We start from the raw sequence: 18,260 nt of genomic DNA, 5'->3' as shown, positions 1-18,260 counted from the left end.
TGCCTCGGGTGTGGGCATGAATACCAATTTCCTTGCCAAGTGCCAGCTAACATCTGTACGGGGCTGTTGGCAGCCGCTGAAATGCACCTCGGTTCCTGGAGGGGTGCGTGGGCACCGGCTCTGCATCAGCTGCTGCCTCATGGGGATGCGGATGGCACGGGCAGGGGTACGAGCGAGTGGCAGGGGGCCAGGGAGCAGCACATGCAGGCGTGGGAGGGCTGTGTGCTGGGGACACCCACACACGGTGACAGAGCTACTGAGGTGGCCCAGGAACGGGCTGAGTAGGGGGTGGTGACAGCTATGGAGCTTGGCAGCAGCGAGGAAGGGGAAAGCACATCCTCAGGGAGGGGGAGGAGGAGGAGGAAGGCTGTGGTGTGTTGGACCCACACAGCACGGGCACAGCGTGTGCTCCCTCCTCTGCTTTAGGTGCTGAGCTCTGGGTGGGTGCATGTGCACAGGTCAGGGCACAGCTGGCCTCGTCCTGCTTGGCACCACAATGAGGGTGGCCTGGAGCAGGGAGGGGGCCGCGGGGCTGGGGGTGTGCAGCTTCTCTGTGCTCCTCAGCTGTGTGACATGGGAACCGCTCGCCCACGCTGTGCCAGGACCACCTCGGTGGTGTGGGTGAGAGCTCTGACTCTTCCCTGGGACTTCCAAGCGTGAGGAATTGCAATGAGCTGCTGTGGGCTCAGAAGGGGCAAGGAGCTGCTGGGCTGCTGCCTTTTGTCCTCTCTCTTTCTCTTTTCTTCCTGGGGTTTTCAAGCAGATCTGTTGGGTTTATTTTAACAACTGGCTTGTGGGGTTGGTTGTTTGGGGTTTTGTTTGGTTGGTTGGTTTTTATGCTTGCTGTTTTGTTGGAGACCTGAGTGCTTCTATCCCAATTTGCTGGGAAATAGAAGACTGGAAAGGCTGTTTTGGAAAGCTAAGGCAAACCTGCTCTAATCACTTCAGGAAAAGACCTTCTGGATGGCTCTGATGGTCCACATTGCCTTTGGTGTGACTAGGTCTTGGGGTCCTGCCCTTGAATTAAGCCTTGGCTAAATACCCTCTAAAGTGGAGCAGTACCCCCCGGTGTTTATTTGTTGTTTGCTGGTTAGAGGATGAACGTGTGGTGCAGGATTAGGCCCAGCAGAGTTCACTGGAGCAGCACAGCGCTGCTTGTGTCATGAAAACCCAATTCCTGTCCTCGGGCTGCTAAAATGTGTCCAGGATGCCTGAAGAGGGGTGCTGGGACCAGCAGGTCCTGGGCGGCCCAGCCTCAGGGCTAGGATGTGGAGTACCCTGGGGCCGAGCTGCAGGTTTGCCGGGGGCTGGGGGGAGCCTCCAGCTTGGCAGGGGTGCAGCAGCGAGCTGGGGGTCTCCGTGGAGTGTGGCCAGCACGGTAACCTCCCCCTGGCACCTGCCCACGGGTGCCCCCCGGGTGCGGGGTGTGCAGCTCGGCGCTGTCCCCCCTCCCCCCATGCTCGCACAGTGGGAGGAGGAGGAGGAAGAGGAAGAAGGGGGAGCGGGGCGCTGCCCTCGGCGGGGGGCCGGGGAGCGGGGCGCGGGGCGGGGAGTGTGCGGGAGCCCGGCCCATCTCCCGCCGCCAGTCGCCGGGCGAGGGCCGGAGGAGGAGGAGGAGCGGCGGCGGCGGCGGCGAGCGGGGCTGTGGGCACCTCCGGCGGGCTGGCAGCGCGGCGGCAGGAGCGCGGCACGCCGGGGCACCGCACCGCCCGCAATTGCGCCGCAGCCCGGGGCCACGGCTGCTCTTTATGGCATGTGGCTGGTAACTTTTCTCCTGCTGTACTCTTTGCGGAAAGGTAGGTGGGCATGGAGCGGGGGTGGACGAAGGGGGTCACCGGGCACCGGCTGGGTGGCGTCGGGCTGGCCCCGGAAACGGCTGGGGCTAAGCAGGTCTCGGCTCTCGGGACTAACCGGACTCGGAGCTCCGCGGCTCTCGGTGCGCCGTCCGCGGGGTCCCCGGAGCTCCCCGAGGCTTCCGGTGCAGCCTCTGCGGGGAAATCGGTCCCCGGAGCTCTCGGTGCAGCCCATCCCGGGTCCCCGGAGCTCTCGGTGCAGCCCATCCCGGGTCCCCGGAGCTCTCGGCGCAGCCTTTCCGAGGGAGCCACCGGCGGCTCTCAGTGCTCCCCCACGGGACGCACCCGTCTCGGCGCTCCGGAGCTCTCGGTGCGCAGTTCCCGGAGCTCCCCGGTGCTCTCTGTGCAGCCCCTCCGGGGGACCGACCTCGGGACTCGGCGTTTCTCGGTGCTCTCCCACGGGACGAACCGTTTCGGCGGGGCTCTCGGTGCCCCCGCCGCGGGCGGAGAGGAGCACGGAGCGCGGTGCGGGTAGCGCGGAGCGGGGCCGCGTCCCGGAGCGATCCCAGAGCCGCTTCTCGGGGGTCCGCCGGTGGCTGCAGGGAGCTGGAAGGTGGAATCGACGTGCGCGGCATCGCCAGGCTGGCGCTGGGAACCGGAGCTCCCCGCGGCTCCGCGTCCCCGCTTCCCGGGAGAACTTGGAGCGTTAGCCTGATCCCGTAAGGCAGAGGAGATGTAGCGATGCTCTGGAAATCACATCCTTCCCTCTTGGAATGCTGCACCCGGTGCAACCCGGCGGCTCGGCATGAATCGGATGGCGGCGGGGGGGAAAGGGGAGGGATGAGGAATCGTGAAACGAGCGTGGAGGAGATGCACACATAAAGATTAGAGCTGAATTTGAAGTTGGAGATGAAGGGAAGGCTGCCCACATCCATAGAGGTGATACTCTGCAGCGAGTCTCTAGGTGCAATTCAAAAGGAAGGGAAGGAGCTGCTCCGAGCCCGGGCGGTTCAATCGCGGCGCCGGGCCCCGCGGCCAGCCGGGGTTACATAAAGGATCTGCCCTTTTCCCCATCTGCAGGAATTTTAAGTGACATTCCTGTGCCGAATCGCCACCCCCTTGCCACCTTGCACATGACCTGACCTGCAGATGTGGCAAGGGGAAGCTCCCACCTCTTGGAAACCCTCTGCTCGGCGGATGCGAAATGACATCTGCCCTAATTAGCGGTGGTGACATTTGGGAACAGCAAGGGGGACGTTTAGGGGAGAAGGAGACAAGTGGAAGAGAGGGGCCCGAGCTGCCTCCTCGCCCGAGACCCCCTCTTGCTGCCCCTTGCTTTAACCGCTCGGCGCTAATCCGCTGCAAGAAAATTACATATATATATATATATAAACATATTCACGGAGGTTTACTAGGGCACCCTGCCCGCTTCTGTGGGGGTGATCAATTGTTCCATCGATTAGGAATTGTGGGATAGCAGCTGGATTCCAGCTGGAGCAGAGCGAGAGCGAGAGGGAGAGCTGCGTTCGGGAGCTTTTCCCCCCAAATCGCTATTGTGCTGGGGAGCTGCGGAGCCGAACGTGCCAGCCTCTGCTTTGCTTACATTTGCATTTTTTTGCTGTGCTGGAAGAAGGGGGGAAGGAAGGAAGGGAGGGAGGGAGGGGGGGAAACTAAACCCAAACCCAACGACCGTCGAGGCTGCTGCAATTTCTAACACCACCCCACCCCCCCCCCCCCATCATCACCAAATAACCAAAATAACCACGAGCTGCCCTGGCTTTGTGGCTTCTGCAGGGTTTCAGCCTTAGCTCCTTCGCTAAGAAGGAAAAAAGAAAGATCTCTTCCCCCACAGAGCTCTCTCTTTGGAGAAGAGCAAATTAAAAGCCTCCATTAGCACAACTCCTCGTGGCCTCATTTTCTCCTTTCCTTCCCCCCCATCTTCTCTATTTTTTTATATTGTTTTTAAGGACTAAAAATGTAATCTTCAGTGCTGAGCAGTCCTGGTGATGGAAAGCGTTAAAGCGAAACGGTTCCAAAGAGAGGCCAGCAGCACAATGGAAGTTTCATTATAATAATAGGATAAAGGGAGGGGGGAGGGAAAAAAAAATAGAGGAAGAAGAAATATAATGAATTGCTTAATGCATGATAAACCTTTCAGATACTTAATATTTCTGGGCACCGAAGCACATCCTTTTAACGTGTTCCTGCTGTAGAACAAGAGCTCAAGTAGAAACTGAAAGCAAATAAACACTTGATCCAGGGGAAACCGCTGAAGTTCAGCGATGCCCTGGGTGGGTTGGAGCTGCTCGTTTCTCTCCCCCCCAGCTGGAAAATCTACAGCAACCGAAAAAAGAGGTAGCTGGCAAGCAAAGGGAAAAGGGGAGCTGAGCAGAAAGATGGCCTGGCAGAGGAAGAGGGGAAGCGAGCGGTGTGAGGGAGAGCAGAGTGGTGGAAAGGGAGAGGTTTGGAGCTGGGGGGACAGCATCTCCCTGCGCGGTCTGGCTGGCTCCCCCGTGCCGCCCGCCCGGCTGCGTGCTGCTCGGCGCTGGGTGCAGTCAGCTCCGCAGCCTGCGCCTCCTCGGCTCGGCCCCATCTCGGCCCCCCAGCGTGGCACGGCGCTCGTTTGTCTCTGAAATGAAACATGGAAGCCTCATTAAATGCGCGGCGGAGAAGCCTGCAGTGCTGCCCGCTCCTCGCCGTGCCCAGGGTTTGCTCAGCCTCGCCGGGTAGCCCAGCAGTGCCTGGCGCCAGGAGCCGCAGTGGTCACTTGCCCCAAGTCCCACAGCTCCTCCTGCCCTCGGGTGAGGAAATGGAGAGAGAGGCGACCCCAAGGTTCCTGGGTGGGTTGGTTGTGCAGAGGAGCGGGCAGTGCCCAGCGTGGGTGCCAGGGACGTGCCGTGGCACAGCCCTTCCCAGAGCTGGGGGCCGCTCAGCGGCTGGGGGCTTCGTCTTGGGCAGCCATGGCAGAGGGCACCTTTGTACTGTGACGTTCTGCACCCTACCCCTGTAGCCCTGGTCTGGAGGGGTGGGCAGTGCTCCGTTCTCCTCTGGAGCCGCTGGTGAGCCGAGCGCAGGGATGAGGCTGGAAGCTTCTCTTTGTGGCAGGAATTCTGCCATGGCAGCACACGGGCTCTGGGCTGTGCCATGGAGAACGTGAGGCCATCTTGCACCCCGCCACGCAGAGCCTGGCTTGCTAGGGGGGCACGCAGGAGGAAGATGCTCCGTCGCCGCGGTCGCTCCGAGGCTTGCCTGGGAGGTTTGGGCAGCGCCGGGTCTGGGAGCAGCGTTCCTGCTCCTGGAGTGGTTTTACATAACCCTCATGCTGCGAGTCCCCATTCCCTGCGCCTGGATCCTGGAGCAGGCGAGCCCAGCAGGGGCGGTCTGCCTGCTGCCGCCATCATTTGCCAGCAGCCCTTCTACCAAGTGTTTAGGAAAGCCATTTCCCTGCCCCAGCTGCTGCTGCCTCTTGGAGAGGGCTCTGCTGGCCTCTCTCTGAGAGAGGGGACTGAGCACAGCTTGGGGGGGAAGAGGAGGAGGAGGTGGGGAGGTTTTGGAGCTCGCCCCATTGATGGGTTCCCCTCGTTTCTCAACCCTGCTGGGGCAAATCCTCGTGTGGCACAGATGGCACGGAGCAGTGGCTCCAGGGAAAGCCTGGCAGCAGGTGTGTGTGGATCCCCTTGTACCTGCTTGGCTTGGCCTTGGCCTCAGAGGGGGGTTGTGCTGTCACCCTGGCTTGGTAGTGTCACCAGATGTTCCCCTGGGACCTGGCTGTAGTTCCTCAGGTTTTGGGTCCAGCATGGCTGAGGTGTGGAAGTGGACTGTGGAAGGGGAGGCAGAGGCCATTGCCTGTGGTGCCTGGCATCAATCCTCACCCCCCAGAGCAGAGGGCCCCTGGGAAAGGCTTGGGCAAGCTGGGGAGCTTGGGAGCTGGTGCAGAGCTGGGGGATGTTCAGCCAGCCCCTTGTGTGGATGGGGTGGTGAGGCTGGTACCTCAGCAAGCTGACGTGGGAGGTGCAGGGGCCGGGCACATCATCAGGGAGAGCTCTCCTTGTGCCAGGCAAGGGTTACAGCCTCAGCCTGGGTGCTGGCGTAAGCGCTGGAGGTGGCTCAGGCCCTAATTTCCATGCAGATGCATTAAGGAGCAGGCAGCTCCAAGCCTGTTTGAGCAGTGCCCTTCGGTGGTGCTGGCTGCCAGGCAGGAAGGGCCACGGTGCTCAGGCCACGGGGGCTGTGCCACAGGGCTGGCACTCCTGCGGTGGCTGAACCTCGATGCCAGGGCAGGGAAGGTGCTGTGGTGTTGGCCATCGCTGTGCTGGGCACCAGCTGAACGCCACAGGCCCTCCTTGCTGTTTCATGGCGCAATTTCCACACCCCTTGAGCCTGGCCACGATGTGGGGGAAGCCTCTGGGCTGGAATCATGGCTTTAACCCTTTGGGAGGAGGGATGGCATCCTGCATGGCTGCACCATGCTCCTGGCAGGAGGTGTGCACCTCCTGAGAGGGTGCCAGCCTCGTGTTTCTCACCTCAACTTAACCACTCCTCTCCCCACCCCTTCTGAGGTGCTGGGGGATGCCACTTCTGGCTCTGTCAGCTCCAAGGCTGCTCCCTTCATTAGCAGAAAGGCCATTAGAAGTGTCCTGAGGAGGAGGGCTGAGGGCTTGCAGGAAGCTGGTACCAGGGAAGGCAGAGGACTGCTCCAGGGGGCAGGCAGGATGTGATGGCATCGCTGCTGGGTCTTCAGGCAGAGGAGGGGAAAGATGAGGACTTGCCACCTGCCTGTAATTCCCACCCTGCCATGCGTGCCAAGCCTCAGGTCACTTTCCCCTTGAGCAGGGCAGGTGTCAAACCCCCTTAATGAGGATAACAAAGGAGTGAGGAGGTGGTGATTAGCCCTGCTGCTCTGCACAGCAGCCCTGCAGCCCCTCCAGCTGCTGGCTGGAGAAGCCCTGGTGGCTCTTGCAGTCCCTCTGCTGGGTGGCAGGTGGGCAGTCATGGACCTCTGCCACCCCTTGAGGAATGGCAGCAGCCCAGGCTGGATCCCCGTGCTAGAGGAGAGCCTGAGCACCCTTGAAACACAACTCGTGTAGCCTTTCCCTATCTCTGCTGGAGTTCCACGCAGTCTGATGTGCGAAGGACCTTGCTCAGCTTGGAGGAATTCTCTGGCCTTGGGTGGGCATGGGGCTGGTGGGGAGTCCTGGTGATGTCTGAGCATCATGGGCAGAAAAAGCTTCTTAGTTCAGGAGAAAAAGCTCTGTCTGCACTGGCACTGAGCTTGTCAGTGTCTGAGAGCAGCCCTACATCCACCTCACAGCAAAGGGTGGGATGGAGGAGAGGAGGGATCGTGTCATTGGGCAGTGGCCTGGGGAGGTGATCCCCCTGGGTGATCCCCCTGGGTGATCCTGCTTTTGGCAGGGGGGCTGGACTTGATGATTTCAGCAGGTCCCTTCCACCCTCTAACACTCTGTGATTCTCTGATGGTACAGAGGCTGAGGTTAAGCCTCTGCTACTGCTCACACAGGACTTGTGCCTGCATCTCATGGAATCATAGAATGGTTTGGGTTGGAAGGAACCCTAAAGGTCATCTAGCAAGGCAGGGACACCTCCCACCAGCCCAGGCTGCTCGGGGCCTCATCCAGCCTGGCCCTGAACACCTCCAGGGAGGGAGCATCCACAGCCTCCCTGGGCAGCCTGTGCCAGTGTCTCCCTAGTCTCACTCTCTCCTCATCTGCAGTCTCAATCTGCCCTCCTCGAGCCTCTCCTGGCTGCCTCTTCCAGAAGCAGGTGGCCTGGGGACGGTCTGGGGGGTTAGAGGTGAGGAGTGCGTTTGGCTGCGCCGCTGCTGCAGGTACCTGAGTTTGGGGAGCCCAGCCACCCGGGCTGGCAAACATTCCGAGGGGGGGATGATGATAGCAAAATGACTTGCTTCGCCCAGCTCAGACAGAGAGATTAATATTTCAGCAGCTGCAGGTTGTAATTTAGCACAATTTGGGAAGATTGCACTCTGATAACTTCCAGCTCCTGCCTCTCGCAGCCAGCCCAGGCTGCGGCCGGCCCCGCGCAGGGCTTTGTGCGGCTCCCAGCTGCTCTCCCGGGGCTGGGTTCCCCCGCTCCTGCTCTGCAAACCCTCCCTTCCCCCCTCCCCGGCAGAAACTGTTCCATTTTGGCTCCTCTGTGCAGGTTGCTGTGAATTAATGCCCTGGGTATTTAGGTTAGGGTCAGCAGAGCTGACCAGATGCGAGCAGTGCTTTCTGGTTTAAAAATACATTGCAGCCACTATTCCTGAAATGTTTAATCTCTCCTGGGTGATTTGGAGACAGTTTTATGAAAGATGGAATTAGGGATTGGTGCTCAATGCTAAATGGTAAAGGAGATTATCTGGATTTAACTCTCTGCGTCTGTCACATAACTATTGCCAATCCCATAACCTCCATTTTCCTCTGCAAAAGCCTTTTCTCCCTTTGACCTGGAAAAAAAAAAGCTGGGAGGGAGAGCTGAGTGCCTCCCTTCAGGAGGGGTTCTTCTCCCCTCTTCAAACCCCAGCCCCTCGCCCATCCATCTCCCACCCTTCCTGGCTGCTCTCTGGGGGGAAGGTGTTGCCCTCTCGGCTTGTGGATGCTCTCTGGTCTTTGTCGTAGCCTCTCAGCATCCCGGGGCGGGAGGGACCCCAAGGATCCTCTGCTCTGACCTTTCGAGGTGACAGCAGAGTTGCAGTGAGCTGGCTCAGCACCCTGGGAGCAGTGCCTTCAGTCTGACCAATGCAGGGCTCTGCTTGCCTTGGGAGATGATTCCAATGTCCAACTGTGCTCAAGGTGGCAAATTTTCCTCTGGATTCCAATGGGGATCCCCCCAGCGGCGCCGTGCCCCCCAGCGGCGCCGTGCCCCCCAGCGGCGCCGTGCCCCCCAGCGGCGCCGTGCCCCCCAGCGGCGCCGTGCCCCCCAGCGGCGCCGTGCCCCCCCAGCGGCGCCGTGCCCCCCAGCACCCCTTGGGACTCTGTCTCTCAAACTGCCTCTTCCTGTTTGATGGGAACCTGGGACAGGACCTCCTAGGGACCTGTTTGCAGGTGATTCTCCTCTTGCACCTCAAAGGTGCTGCTTTTTCAAGTCCTAGAGTGCATCAGGAGGGAGTTCTGCACCATGAGGCTGGGGAGACACTGGCACAGGCTGCCCAGGGCTGTGGTTGAGGCTCCATCCCTTGAGACATTCAGGCTCAGCCTGGATGTGTCCCTGGGCAGCCTGCTCTGGCTGGAGCTGTCCCAGCTGCCTGTGGGGGGTTGGACAAAGACATTCAAGAACAGACTTCATGTGTCCCTGAGCAGCCTGCCCTGCAGGTGTCCCTGCTGCCTGCAGAGGTGCTGGACAAGCTGCCCTTTGAGGCTCCCTTCCCACCCCTTGCAACCTGTGAGTGTTTCCCTTTGGGTGAATCGAAGCTGTGGTCTGGACCTGGGGCAGAGGTGCCAAGTTGAGCAGATGTGGGTGGTCATTGGGGTGCTGAGCAGAGCTGAGCCCTCCTGGTGCCAGGCTGGTGGGTGGGTGGGTGAGGAAGGGTGGCTTTTGCTGTGCTCCTCACACGTGCCTGCCCCAGCTCCAGCCATCTTCTGCTGCTCTCGACAGGCGTTGCCACAAATAGCTTGGCTGCTGCTGGCGAGGGCTTTGTTTGCCTCCTCCGCCTGCAAACGTGCCTCTGCCTCTTTCATCTGTTGGGGAGCAGCACCGTGCTGCTCTGATGAAGGGAAGTGCTGATTCATGACGACAAACCAGCCTGGAGATGTCACAAAATGACATCCAGAGGGCCAAGCGTGGCCCCGCAGCAGCTCCGCGCAGCCCGGCTGCAGCCTTCGCTCCTCCGGTCCTCGTCCTGCGGCTTGTCAGCGAGGGAGGGCAGGAGAAATGGCTTTGTCTGTTCCACCTGTGCGGGGACGTGGGGAGCTGGTGCATGGGGAGATGTGGAGATGCTTCCCTTGACCTATAAATCTGTTGTCTGGTGTGGTGGCAGCACCAGACCTTGCCAGGCAGCGATGTGGAGAGCTTCGCTGGGCAGCTCTGGCTGTGCAGTGCCCCTGGTGCGGGACAGCGGAGCCCTGAGGAGGCAGAGGAGGAAACTTTGGCCTTTGAGGTGATGATTCGGTGCAGAGTCCACAGAGAACAGCAAACAAATGCTCTCACCTCTGATTTCATGGGTGCTGAGAAGAGAGGTGAGGTTGAGTGTCCAGGTGGGAGGAGGCTGGAGGTGGCTTTGCTCTGGGACAGGGTGAGGAGCTTTGGGGTTTCCCTTCAGAGGGCTGGAGCACATCTCCTGTGGGGACAGGCTGGGAGAGTTGGGGCTGTGCAGCCTGGAAAGGAGAAGGCTGCAGGGAGGCCTTAGGGCTCCATTTCAACATCTGAAGAGGAGCTACAGGCAGGCTGGGGAGGGAGTGTTCAGAAGGGCTTGGGGTGACAGGAGCAGGAGCAAGGGTTTGAAACTGGAGCAGGGCAGAGTTAGGTTGGGCATCAGGAGGAAGTCCTGCACAAGAGGTGGTGAGACACTGGCACAGGCTGCCCAGGGCTGTGGTTGAAGCTCCATCCCTGGAGACATTCAGGGTCAAACTTCACGTGGCCCTGTGCAGCCTGCTCTAATTGGAGGTGTCCCTGCTGGCTGCAGGGGGTTTGGACAAGATGCCCTTTGAGCTTTCCTTCCAACCTGATGCAATCTGTGAATCTTGGGCTGGTGGCACAGCACCAAGCCAGGTGCCCAGCCTCAGCAGGTTGCTGGAGGAGGCTTCCTGGTGAGGTGCCAGTGATGCTCAACCAGCCTCTCCTTGGGCAAGCAGCCACAAGGCCACCCTTGGAGGGGAGGCTTTCCTTCTCCCTGCTCCTGTCCCCTCCTCCCCAAGTGAAGAAATCGAGGTCAGGGAGGGTCCCCCGTGGCTGGTTTTGATCTGCTCATTGGCTGGGCGGCGCCGGCAGCCCTGCGCTCAGCCCCAGCTATTAATACACCGCCCAGGGCTGCGTCCCCACCCCGGCCCTGCACCAGCCTGCAAAGAGTGTGGCTAAAAAAAGCAGCCAGATCCCAGTGGCTGGGGCTCCTCCTCCTTATTTATAGCCCATCTTGCTTCGGTTGGGAAGGAGGGACTGGAGGAGTTCCTAGAGTCTCCCTCTATGGGGACAGGCTGGGAGAGTTGGGGCTGTTCAGCCTGGAGGAGAGAAGGCTCCAGGGAGTCCTTGGAGCATCCTTCCAGTACCTGAAGTGGGCTACAGGAGAGCTGGGGAGGGGCTTGTGACAAGGGCTGGGAGTGACAGGATGAGAGGGAATGGGTTGGAGATTGAGACTGGAGATGAGGAAGAAATTCTTCAGAGCAAGGGTGAGGAGACACTGGCACAGGCTGCCCAGGGAGGTTGTGGATGTCCCTTCCCTGGAGGTGTTCAAGGCCAGGTTGGATGAGGCCTTGAGCAACCTGGGCTGGTGGGAGGTGTCCCTGCCCATGGCAGGGGGTTGGGACTGGATGATCTTTATGGATGTACAAGCTGGATGAAAAGGTCCTGTCCCCTGTTTTGAAGGAGGGAAGTGCCCTGTGGAGCTGCTCCTGGGCATCTGGGATGCTGCAAGCTCTGCCTTGGACCATGCCCTTGAACATGGCACCTCTTGGTCTTTGGGCTGTGCAGGAATGCCTGGCACCAGGCTGCAGCTTGGGCTCTGGGTGAGGTGGGACCAGGTTCCTCTCCTGCTGACTCTGGGAGTGGGGAGCAGCACTGAACAGCTCTCCTGCCCCTCTCCAAGGGGTGCTGCAGCTTTGTCACGGGAAGGGTCCTGCCCTGATCCCTGATGGGCAGCTGGAGCTGCTCTGGGGATCTGATGGGGTATTGGGGTGCTGGCTGTGGCTCCAGCCTGGGGGTCATGAGGCTTTGCAGGGGAACTGGTGCTGCTTTGTGGTGCTTGGGTGGTGGTTGTTGCATGTGGGTGTGCTCAGGCCTGTGGGTGCTGAGGCATGGTCAGACCTGGTGCCAGCTGGGGAAGCCTTGAGGGCTGCCCTGGGTACCCTTCCCTGCTCCCACAGCCCCTGACTGTCCTGGCTGGCTGGCTGGCTGTGATCCCTGGTCCCTGCTGCCAGCAGGAGCACCAGCCTGTGAAGGTGGCTTTGTGCTTCCAGCTGATGCTCCCCTGCTTTACTCTGCCCTGCTGGGGGGGAGGCGGGGGGCAAGGGGTGCCAGGGCGCCGGCTGTGCCCGCGGGGGCCGGGCGATGCCCGTGGTAACCCTCCCGCCCCGGCGGCTCTGCTCTCTCCCCCTGCAGCACATGCTGAAGATGTTGGAACCAGCCTCTACTTTGTGAACGACTCCATCCAGCAGGTGACCTTCTCCAGCACAGTGGGGGTGGTGATCCCCTGCCCGGCCGCGGGGTCACCCAGCGCCGTCCTCCGGTGGTACCTGGCCACGGGCGACGACATCTACGATGTGCCGCACATCAGGCACGTCCATGCCAATGGGACTTTGCAGCTCTACCCCTTCTCGCCATCAGCCTTCAACAGCTTCATCCACGACAACGACTACTTCTGCACAGCTGAGAACTCGGCTGGCAAGATCAGGAGCCCCAACATCCGCGTCAAAGCAGGTAGGAGCCCCCCCGGGCGTGGGGCTGGCGCCCGCCGCTGCCTCTGCTCTGCCCTGCCCTGCTCCGCTGCTCGGCACGCAGAGCGCGCACACAGCTCGGCTCTCTCTGCCCCCCTGGCAGCCTGCTGGTGTTGGGGTGCTGGATTTGGGCTGCTTGGAAGGCGAGCAGGCTGCTGGCATCTCTGCCAGGACCCAGTGCCCACTGCCTTGCTGGGGCTAAGGTGTTGCTCTGCCTGCACCTGGGGCTGCTCTGGCAGCCCTGGCACAAGGCACTGCCAATGGGCACTGTTGCTGCCCACCCAGGAGCAGAGCACAGAAGCAGGGCTGCTGTTGGAGGGCATCAGTGGGTGCTGTGTGGGTGGAGAGCAGGAGGAGGGCAGGGGAATAGAATAGAATCAACCAGGTTGGAAGAGACCTTTGAGATCATCAGGTCCAACCTCTCCCCCAGCACCATCTGAGCAACTCAACCATGGCACCAAGGGCCTCAGCCAGGCTCTTCCTAAACACCTCCAGGGATGGGGACTCCACCATCTCCCTGGGCAGCACATTCCAGTGGCCAATCTCTCTTTCTGGGAAGGTTTTCTTCCTCACCTCCAGCCTGAACCTCCCCTGGCACAGCTTGAGACTGTGTCCTCTTGTTCTGGTGCTGGCTGCCTGGGAGAAGAGACCAACCCCCACCTGGCTACAACCTCCCTCCAGGTAGTTGCAGAGAGCAAGAAGGTCTCCTCTGAGCCTCCTCTTCTCCAGGCTAAGCAACCCCACTCCCTCAGCCTCTCCTCCTAGGGGTGCTGGGTAAGCAGGGCTGCCAATACATCTTTGCCAAGCAGCATCCTGCCCCAGCTAAGACAGCTCTGCCTCAGGCTGCTTGCTGCCTAGGAGAGGCCTGGGGTGGCCAGCAGGGAAGTGATGTGCAGCATGAGGGTCTCCAGTGAGTGCCTGGAGGCTGTGGTGAGGCTGCAGCCTGGCAGCAGGAGAGGTCCTCTCCTCTGAGCTGCTGTTACACAGGATGTTAGGGGTTGGAAAAGACCTCTGGAGACCTTCAAGTCCACCCCCAGTTATAGAATCACAGAATTGTTAGGCTTGGAAGGGACCTCAAGGCTCAGCCAGCTCCAACCCCCTGCCATGGGCAGGGACACCTCACAGCACAGCAGGTTGCTCACAGCCACCTCCAGCCTGGCTGCAAACACCTCCAGGCAGGAGGCTTCCACCACCTCCCTGGGCAGCCTGTGCCAGGCTCTCACCACCCTCATGGGGAAGAGCTTCTTCCTGACTTTCAATTTCCCCACTCCCAGTTTTGCTCCATCCCCCCCTGACCCCCAGCCACACATGGGAGCTTCTCTTAGCTGCAGGGGGAGCAGGACCACCTCTGGGTTCGTGTCTCACTCATGCCCTCTTCAAGCCTGTCCCTTCCCACCCAGCCTCAGCCTGCCAGGGCTTATTAAGCTAAAAAAACCCCAAAACACCCAAAAGAAGAGGAGGCCTGTGGCAAAGAGCCAAGTGCCAAAGCCATTCTAGTAAATTATTGACCAGGCTGAGGAGGGCCAAAGCCCAGGAACGGCTTCATTATGTAACCTATTAAAAGTGAGGCTGGCAGAGGGAACACGACAGAAGTGACTACAGGGGTTTGTGGTTTAATGCCTTGTACTGCAGGGCAAATGAGTATTAACCCCTCCCCGGGGGTCAATTATTTACCAGCATGCCCAGGTTACCCAGAAGCCACAGCCTGGCATGCAGGGTGGCAGCAGATGGGCGGCAGGAACGCTGGTGCCCAGGCACTGCAGGCTGGGCTTCCCCAGGGCAGCAGCCTTTGCTCTGCCTTTGCCCAGGCTGGGCTGGATGGATCCATAGTGATGGGATGAGAGGGAATGGGATGAGAGGGAATGGGTTGAAGCTTGAGGAGGGCAGATTGAGTCTGGAGGTGAGGAAGAAATTCTTCCCAGTGAGGGTGGGGAGGCACTGGCACAGGCTGCCCAGGGAGGTTGTGGCTGCCTCCTCCCTGGAGGTGTTCAAGGCCAGGCTGGATGAAGCCTTGAGCAACTTGGGCTGGGGGCAGGGGGGTTGGAACTGGATGATCTTTAAGGTCTCTTCCAACCCAACCCATTCTATGAATCCCTGCTGCTGGTGGGACTCAGCTGAGAGCCCTTTGCTGGTGCAGCTAGCAGCAGCCAGGGGTGCGTGGTGCTGGCCCACACATGGGGCACCCTGAGGGCCACCAGGGGATGGTTCCAGCTGTGGCAGCCTGAGCTGCTTCAGCTTTGTGGCATTTGGGAGAGGTTGTGAAACATTCCCCTGCTTCTGTTCCCTCCTGGTCAGCTGTGTCCCAGCTGCACTCCAGTGCTCTCTATGGCAGAGCACCGAGGGAAGGCAAGGAGAGCTCTGTGAAGCAGACAAATAAAGGCAGCTGGAAAGGGGAGGAAGGGAGCAAACCTCTGGGAGCTTCGAAGGAGCTGGTGGTGAGCACAGGGAGCAGTAGACAAGGGTTTGAGACTGGAGCAGGGCAGAGTTAGGTTGGGCAGCAGGAGGAAGCTCTGCACAGGGAGGCTGGGGAGACACTGGCACAGGCTGCCCAGGGAGGTGGCTGAGGCTCCATCCCTGGAGCCATTGAGGCTCAGCCTGGCTGTGTCCCTGTGCAGCCTGCTCTGGCTGGAGCTCTCCCTGCTGTGGGCAGGATGCCCTTGGAGGGTCCTCTCCCTGCTGATGAGGTTCTGCCATCCCTGCAGCCAAGGGAAAGTTGTAAGCTGTGGCCGTAGGTCACCCTGGTGGCAATTACTCCCTGTGGCAGCCAGAGGCCAGGGTCAGAGCTGCTGGGGCAGCCGTGGTCAGCCTGCAGGAGGCTGGGCTGAGTGCTCCTCCTGGTCCCCACTGGCCTTTAAAGCCTGTGAATAAACCTCCTGCTCCGTGTGATTAAGGAGGCTTTTGCTGCCTAATCTGCTTTGCCTCTGGGGTCCCTCCCCGTGGGAGGCTTCTCCAGCTCTCTGCAGCTTGCACTTCACATCTTCTGGTCACTGCTGCTCTGCTTGGGTGCAGAGCTGGTGTGTGGAGCCCTGGGGTTCGAGGTGAAAGCAATGTCACCCTCTCCTGCTGGCACCTTTGCAGGATGGGTGACCACTGGGTGCCTTCCTTTGGGGGCTGCTGAGGAGCTCTGCCTCAGGAGGGTTGGTGAGCTTCTCCTGCCCTGGCACAAGGGTCTTGCTAGGTGATGAAGGAAGGACCTGTCCTGGTCCTGCAGGGCACAGCTGTCACAGTAAGGAGGGACCTGCACTCCCTGAGGGTTAGACTCAGCCTGCAGCAGTTGGTGGTGTCTGCCTGTGCCACTGGCCACGGTGGCATCATTTTGTCTCTCTGAAGAGGCTGGGGATGGCTCTGCCTCATCTAGTGAGTGCTGCTGGAGCCTTGTGGCACTGGGGAGTCCTTGTCACTGGTCCAGGGAGCAGCATGGAGCTGTCAAAGGGATGAGCATCTCCCTGAGGAATCAGGCACATGATGGGGACAGCTCATGGCTCTCACTGTGCTGTTGCTTGGGAAATTGTCCTCTGCTTCCCCAGCGATCCCTCTGGGGGCTGCCAGGCTCTGTCACAGGCTGTCCCTCCCAGCTGCATTTGCAGCAGGGGGATGAGTCTCTCCAAGGTGTGAGGTTGAGCATTGCAGTTCTGGTGTCCCTGTCCTGAAACCTGGCTGCTGCCAGCCTTTGCCTCAGCAGCTTCGATGACTCCCAAGCCCCTGGTGGCAAGCCCCTGGTGGCAAGCCCCTGGTGGCAAGCCCCTGGTGGCAAGCCCCTGGTGGCAAGCCCCTGGTGGCAAGCCCCTGGTGGCAAGCCCCTGGTGGCAAGCCCCTGGTGGCAAGCCCCTGGTGGCAAGCCCCTGGTGGCAAGCCCCTGGTGGCAAGCCCCTGGTGGCAAGCCCCGGCAATGCTGAGCGCCGTGGCAGGAGCCGGGGCAGGCCCTCCCCCGCCGCCCGCCCAGCCCAAGCCCGCGATCCCAGGGGAAAGCTGCTTCCTGCCCGAGTGTTTTGGGTGGCAGCAGCGTGCTGCTGGGTGGGTTGGTTTGTTTGGGAGCCGTGGGACTGAAGCAAAAGGCAGTGTGTTTCCCTGCAGCACTGTCAGGCTCCCAACCATCTGCTCTCTCCTCCACAGTTTTCAGGGAGCCGTACACCGTTCGGGTGGAGGACCAAAGGTCGATGCGTGGAAACGTGGCTGTTTTCAAGTGCCTCATCCCCTCTTCAGTGCAGGAATATGTTAGTGTTGTCTCCTGGGAGAAGGACACCGTCTCTATCATCCCAGGTAGGAGCAGCCTCCCTTCTCTTGGCGAAGCCTGGCCTGCTTTGGCTCTCGGTGTGGAGCTCGCCGCCCTGGGAGGGCTTTTCTCGGCGCATCGTCCGCCCCGGTGCTGCCCAGGAAGGGCTTCTGGTGATGACCCTCTGGTGGTGTGAGCAGATCCGTCGTGTTCAGGCTCTCCTTGGCGCTGTGCTTGGTCCTTTGGGTGTCTCTGGGCTCAGGGGTGTGTGGTATGGTGGCAGATGTGCCCCAGCCTGGCTTCTCGGTGTGCCTGGCAGCAGGAGCAAAGCCTGCCCGGGCTGTGCCTGTCCCACTTGGAGCTGCTTGGTACTGGTGCTGGTATGGCCAAGTAGCAGGGCATAAAGGGAGGCTGCCAGGAGGATGGAGGCTCCCTCCTGACCAGGAGTGCCATGGAGAAAACAAGGGGTGATGGGGACAAGGAATTGCTGGGGAGGTTCCCATTGGGCTCCAGAGGAAAATGTTTCCCCCATGAGCACAGCTGGGCACTGGAATCATCTCCCAGGGGCAGCAGTGGAGTCCTCTGCATTGGTCAGGGTGAAGGCTCAGGGTCCTGAGCCAGCTCAGTGCAGCTCTGCTGTCACCTAGAAAGGTTGGAGCAGATGATCCCTGGGGTCTCTCTGTGACTCTGCTGTGGGGGTGATGCCCCAGAACCATTCCAGCTTCTGGAGGTCTGCACAAGTGCTGCAGGCATGAGCAAAGGAACTCAGTCAAAACAGCACTGTGCCCCTCTCCCCCGTGCCCCTCTCCCCCGTGCCCCTCTCCCCCGTGCCCCTCTCCCCCGTGCCCCTCTCCCCCGTGCCCCTCTCCCCCGTGCCCCTCTCCCCCGTGCCCCTCTCCCCCGTGCCCCTCTCCCCCGTGCCCCTGCCTGCCAGCTGCCTGCCCCCCGTGCCCCCTGTGCCTGTGGGCAGGTGCTGGGCACAGCGTGGGGCCAGCGCTGTGTCCCTGTGTACCAGGATGACCTTTGGGCTCCCTCCTCAGAGCCTGTATTGATGGCAGCTCTGGCTGCCTGGCACAGCCTGTGTAAGCTAGTAGTAAAGTGATCAATAGCCACAGCCCCAGGGGGATCCAGAGAGAGTTAGAGGATTTTGCCCCAAGCTCACAGCCTGGCATCTGCTTGCAGGTCAGCAAGTCCCCAGGCTCCTCCAGGCCTTGGCATTGCTGCCCTGGCAGCACCCTGGGGAGCAGGGGCTGGAGGGCAGACGGTGCCAGGTGTTGGGGGAGCAGACTCAAGTGGTGCAGATGCCACCAGGAGCAGGGCACAAGCCTGGCACTGTCTGGGGCAGCACTGAGGGAGTGTGAGAGGGGATTTGCTGTAGTCCCTCCTGCAGGGGTGTGTTGCTCTGGAGGAGCAGAGTGCCTCACCTGGAGGGGGGTGGCAGGGGGCCCTGAGGCTCTGCTGGCTCTTGCTGGCAGCCTGCTCCTCCTGAGCTCAGCTCCTCTGCTGACTCAGCACTGCCCATGTGCTGGGAGGTGGGCAAGGGGAAGCTGAGCTCTGGGGCTGTGAGGAGGCATCAGCAGGGTCTGCATGCAGCCCCCTGCACAGAGGGGCACCCACCTGGGTGGGTGACTGCCCAGGGAGCACAACCACCTC

At 60.7% G+C, this 18,260-nt stretch overlaps 1 protein-coding gene across 1 annotated transcript in view; it reads left to right on the top strand.

The window, feature by feature from the left end:
• The first annotated feature begins 1,615 nt into the window (after window positions 1–1,615).
• The window catches only part of DSCAML1 (DS cell adhesion molecule like 1), a 120,593-nt gene continuing 103,948 nt past the window's right edge, over window positions 1,616–18,260 (top strand). Inside the window, 3 exon segments of the mRNA XM_068167751.1 lie at window positions 1,616–1,796; window positions 12,060–12,377; window positions 16,508–16,654. Coding sequence (XP_068023852.1) covers window positions 1,754–1,796; window positions 12,060–12,377; window positions 16,508–16,654 — 508 coding nt within the window. The 5' untranslated portion in view covers window positions 1,616–1,753.

Source organism: Melanerpes formicivorus, unplaced genomic scaffold (assembly GCF_026170545.1).
Source record: "Melanerpes formicivorus ecotype bairdi unplaced genomic scaffold, bMelFor1.0.p_v2 SCAF_123, whole genome shotgun sequence".
Classification (NCBI taxonomy): Eukaryota; Metazoa; Chordata; class Aves; order Piciformes; family Picidae; genus Melanerpes; species Melanerpes formicivorus.
Note: the sequence above shows the minus strand (reverse complement) of the source record. Positions and strands in the feature narration are given on the sequence as shown.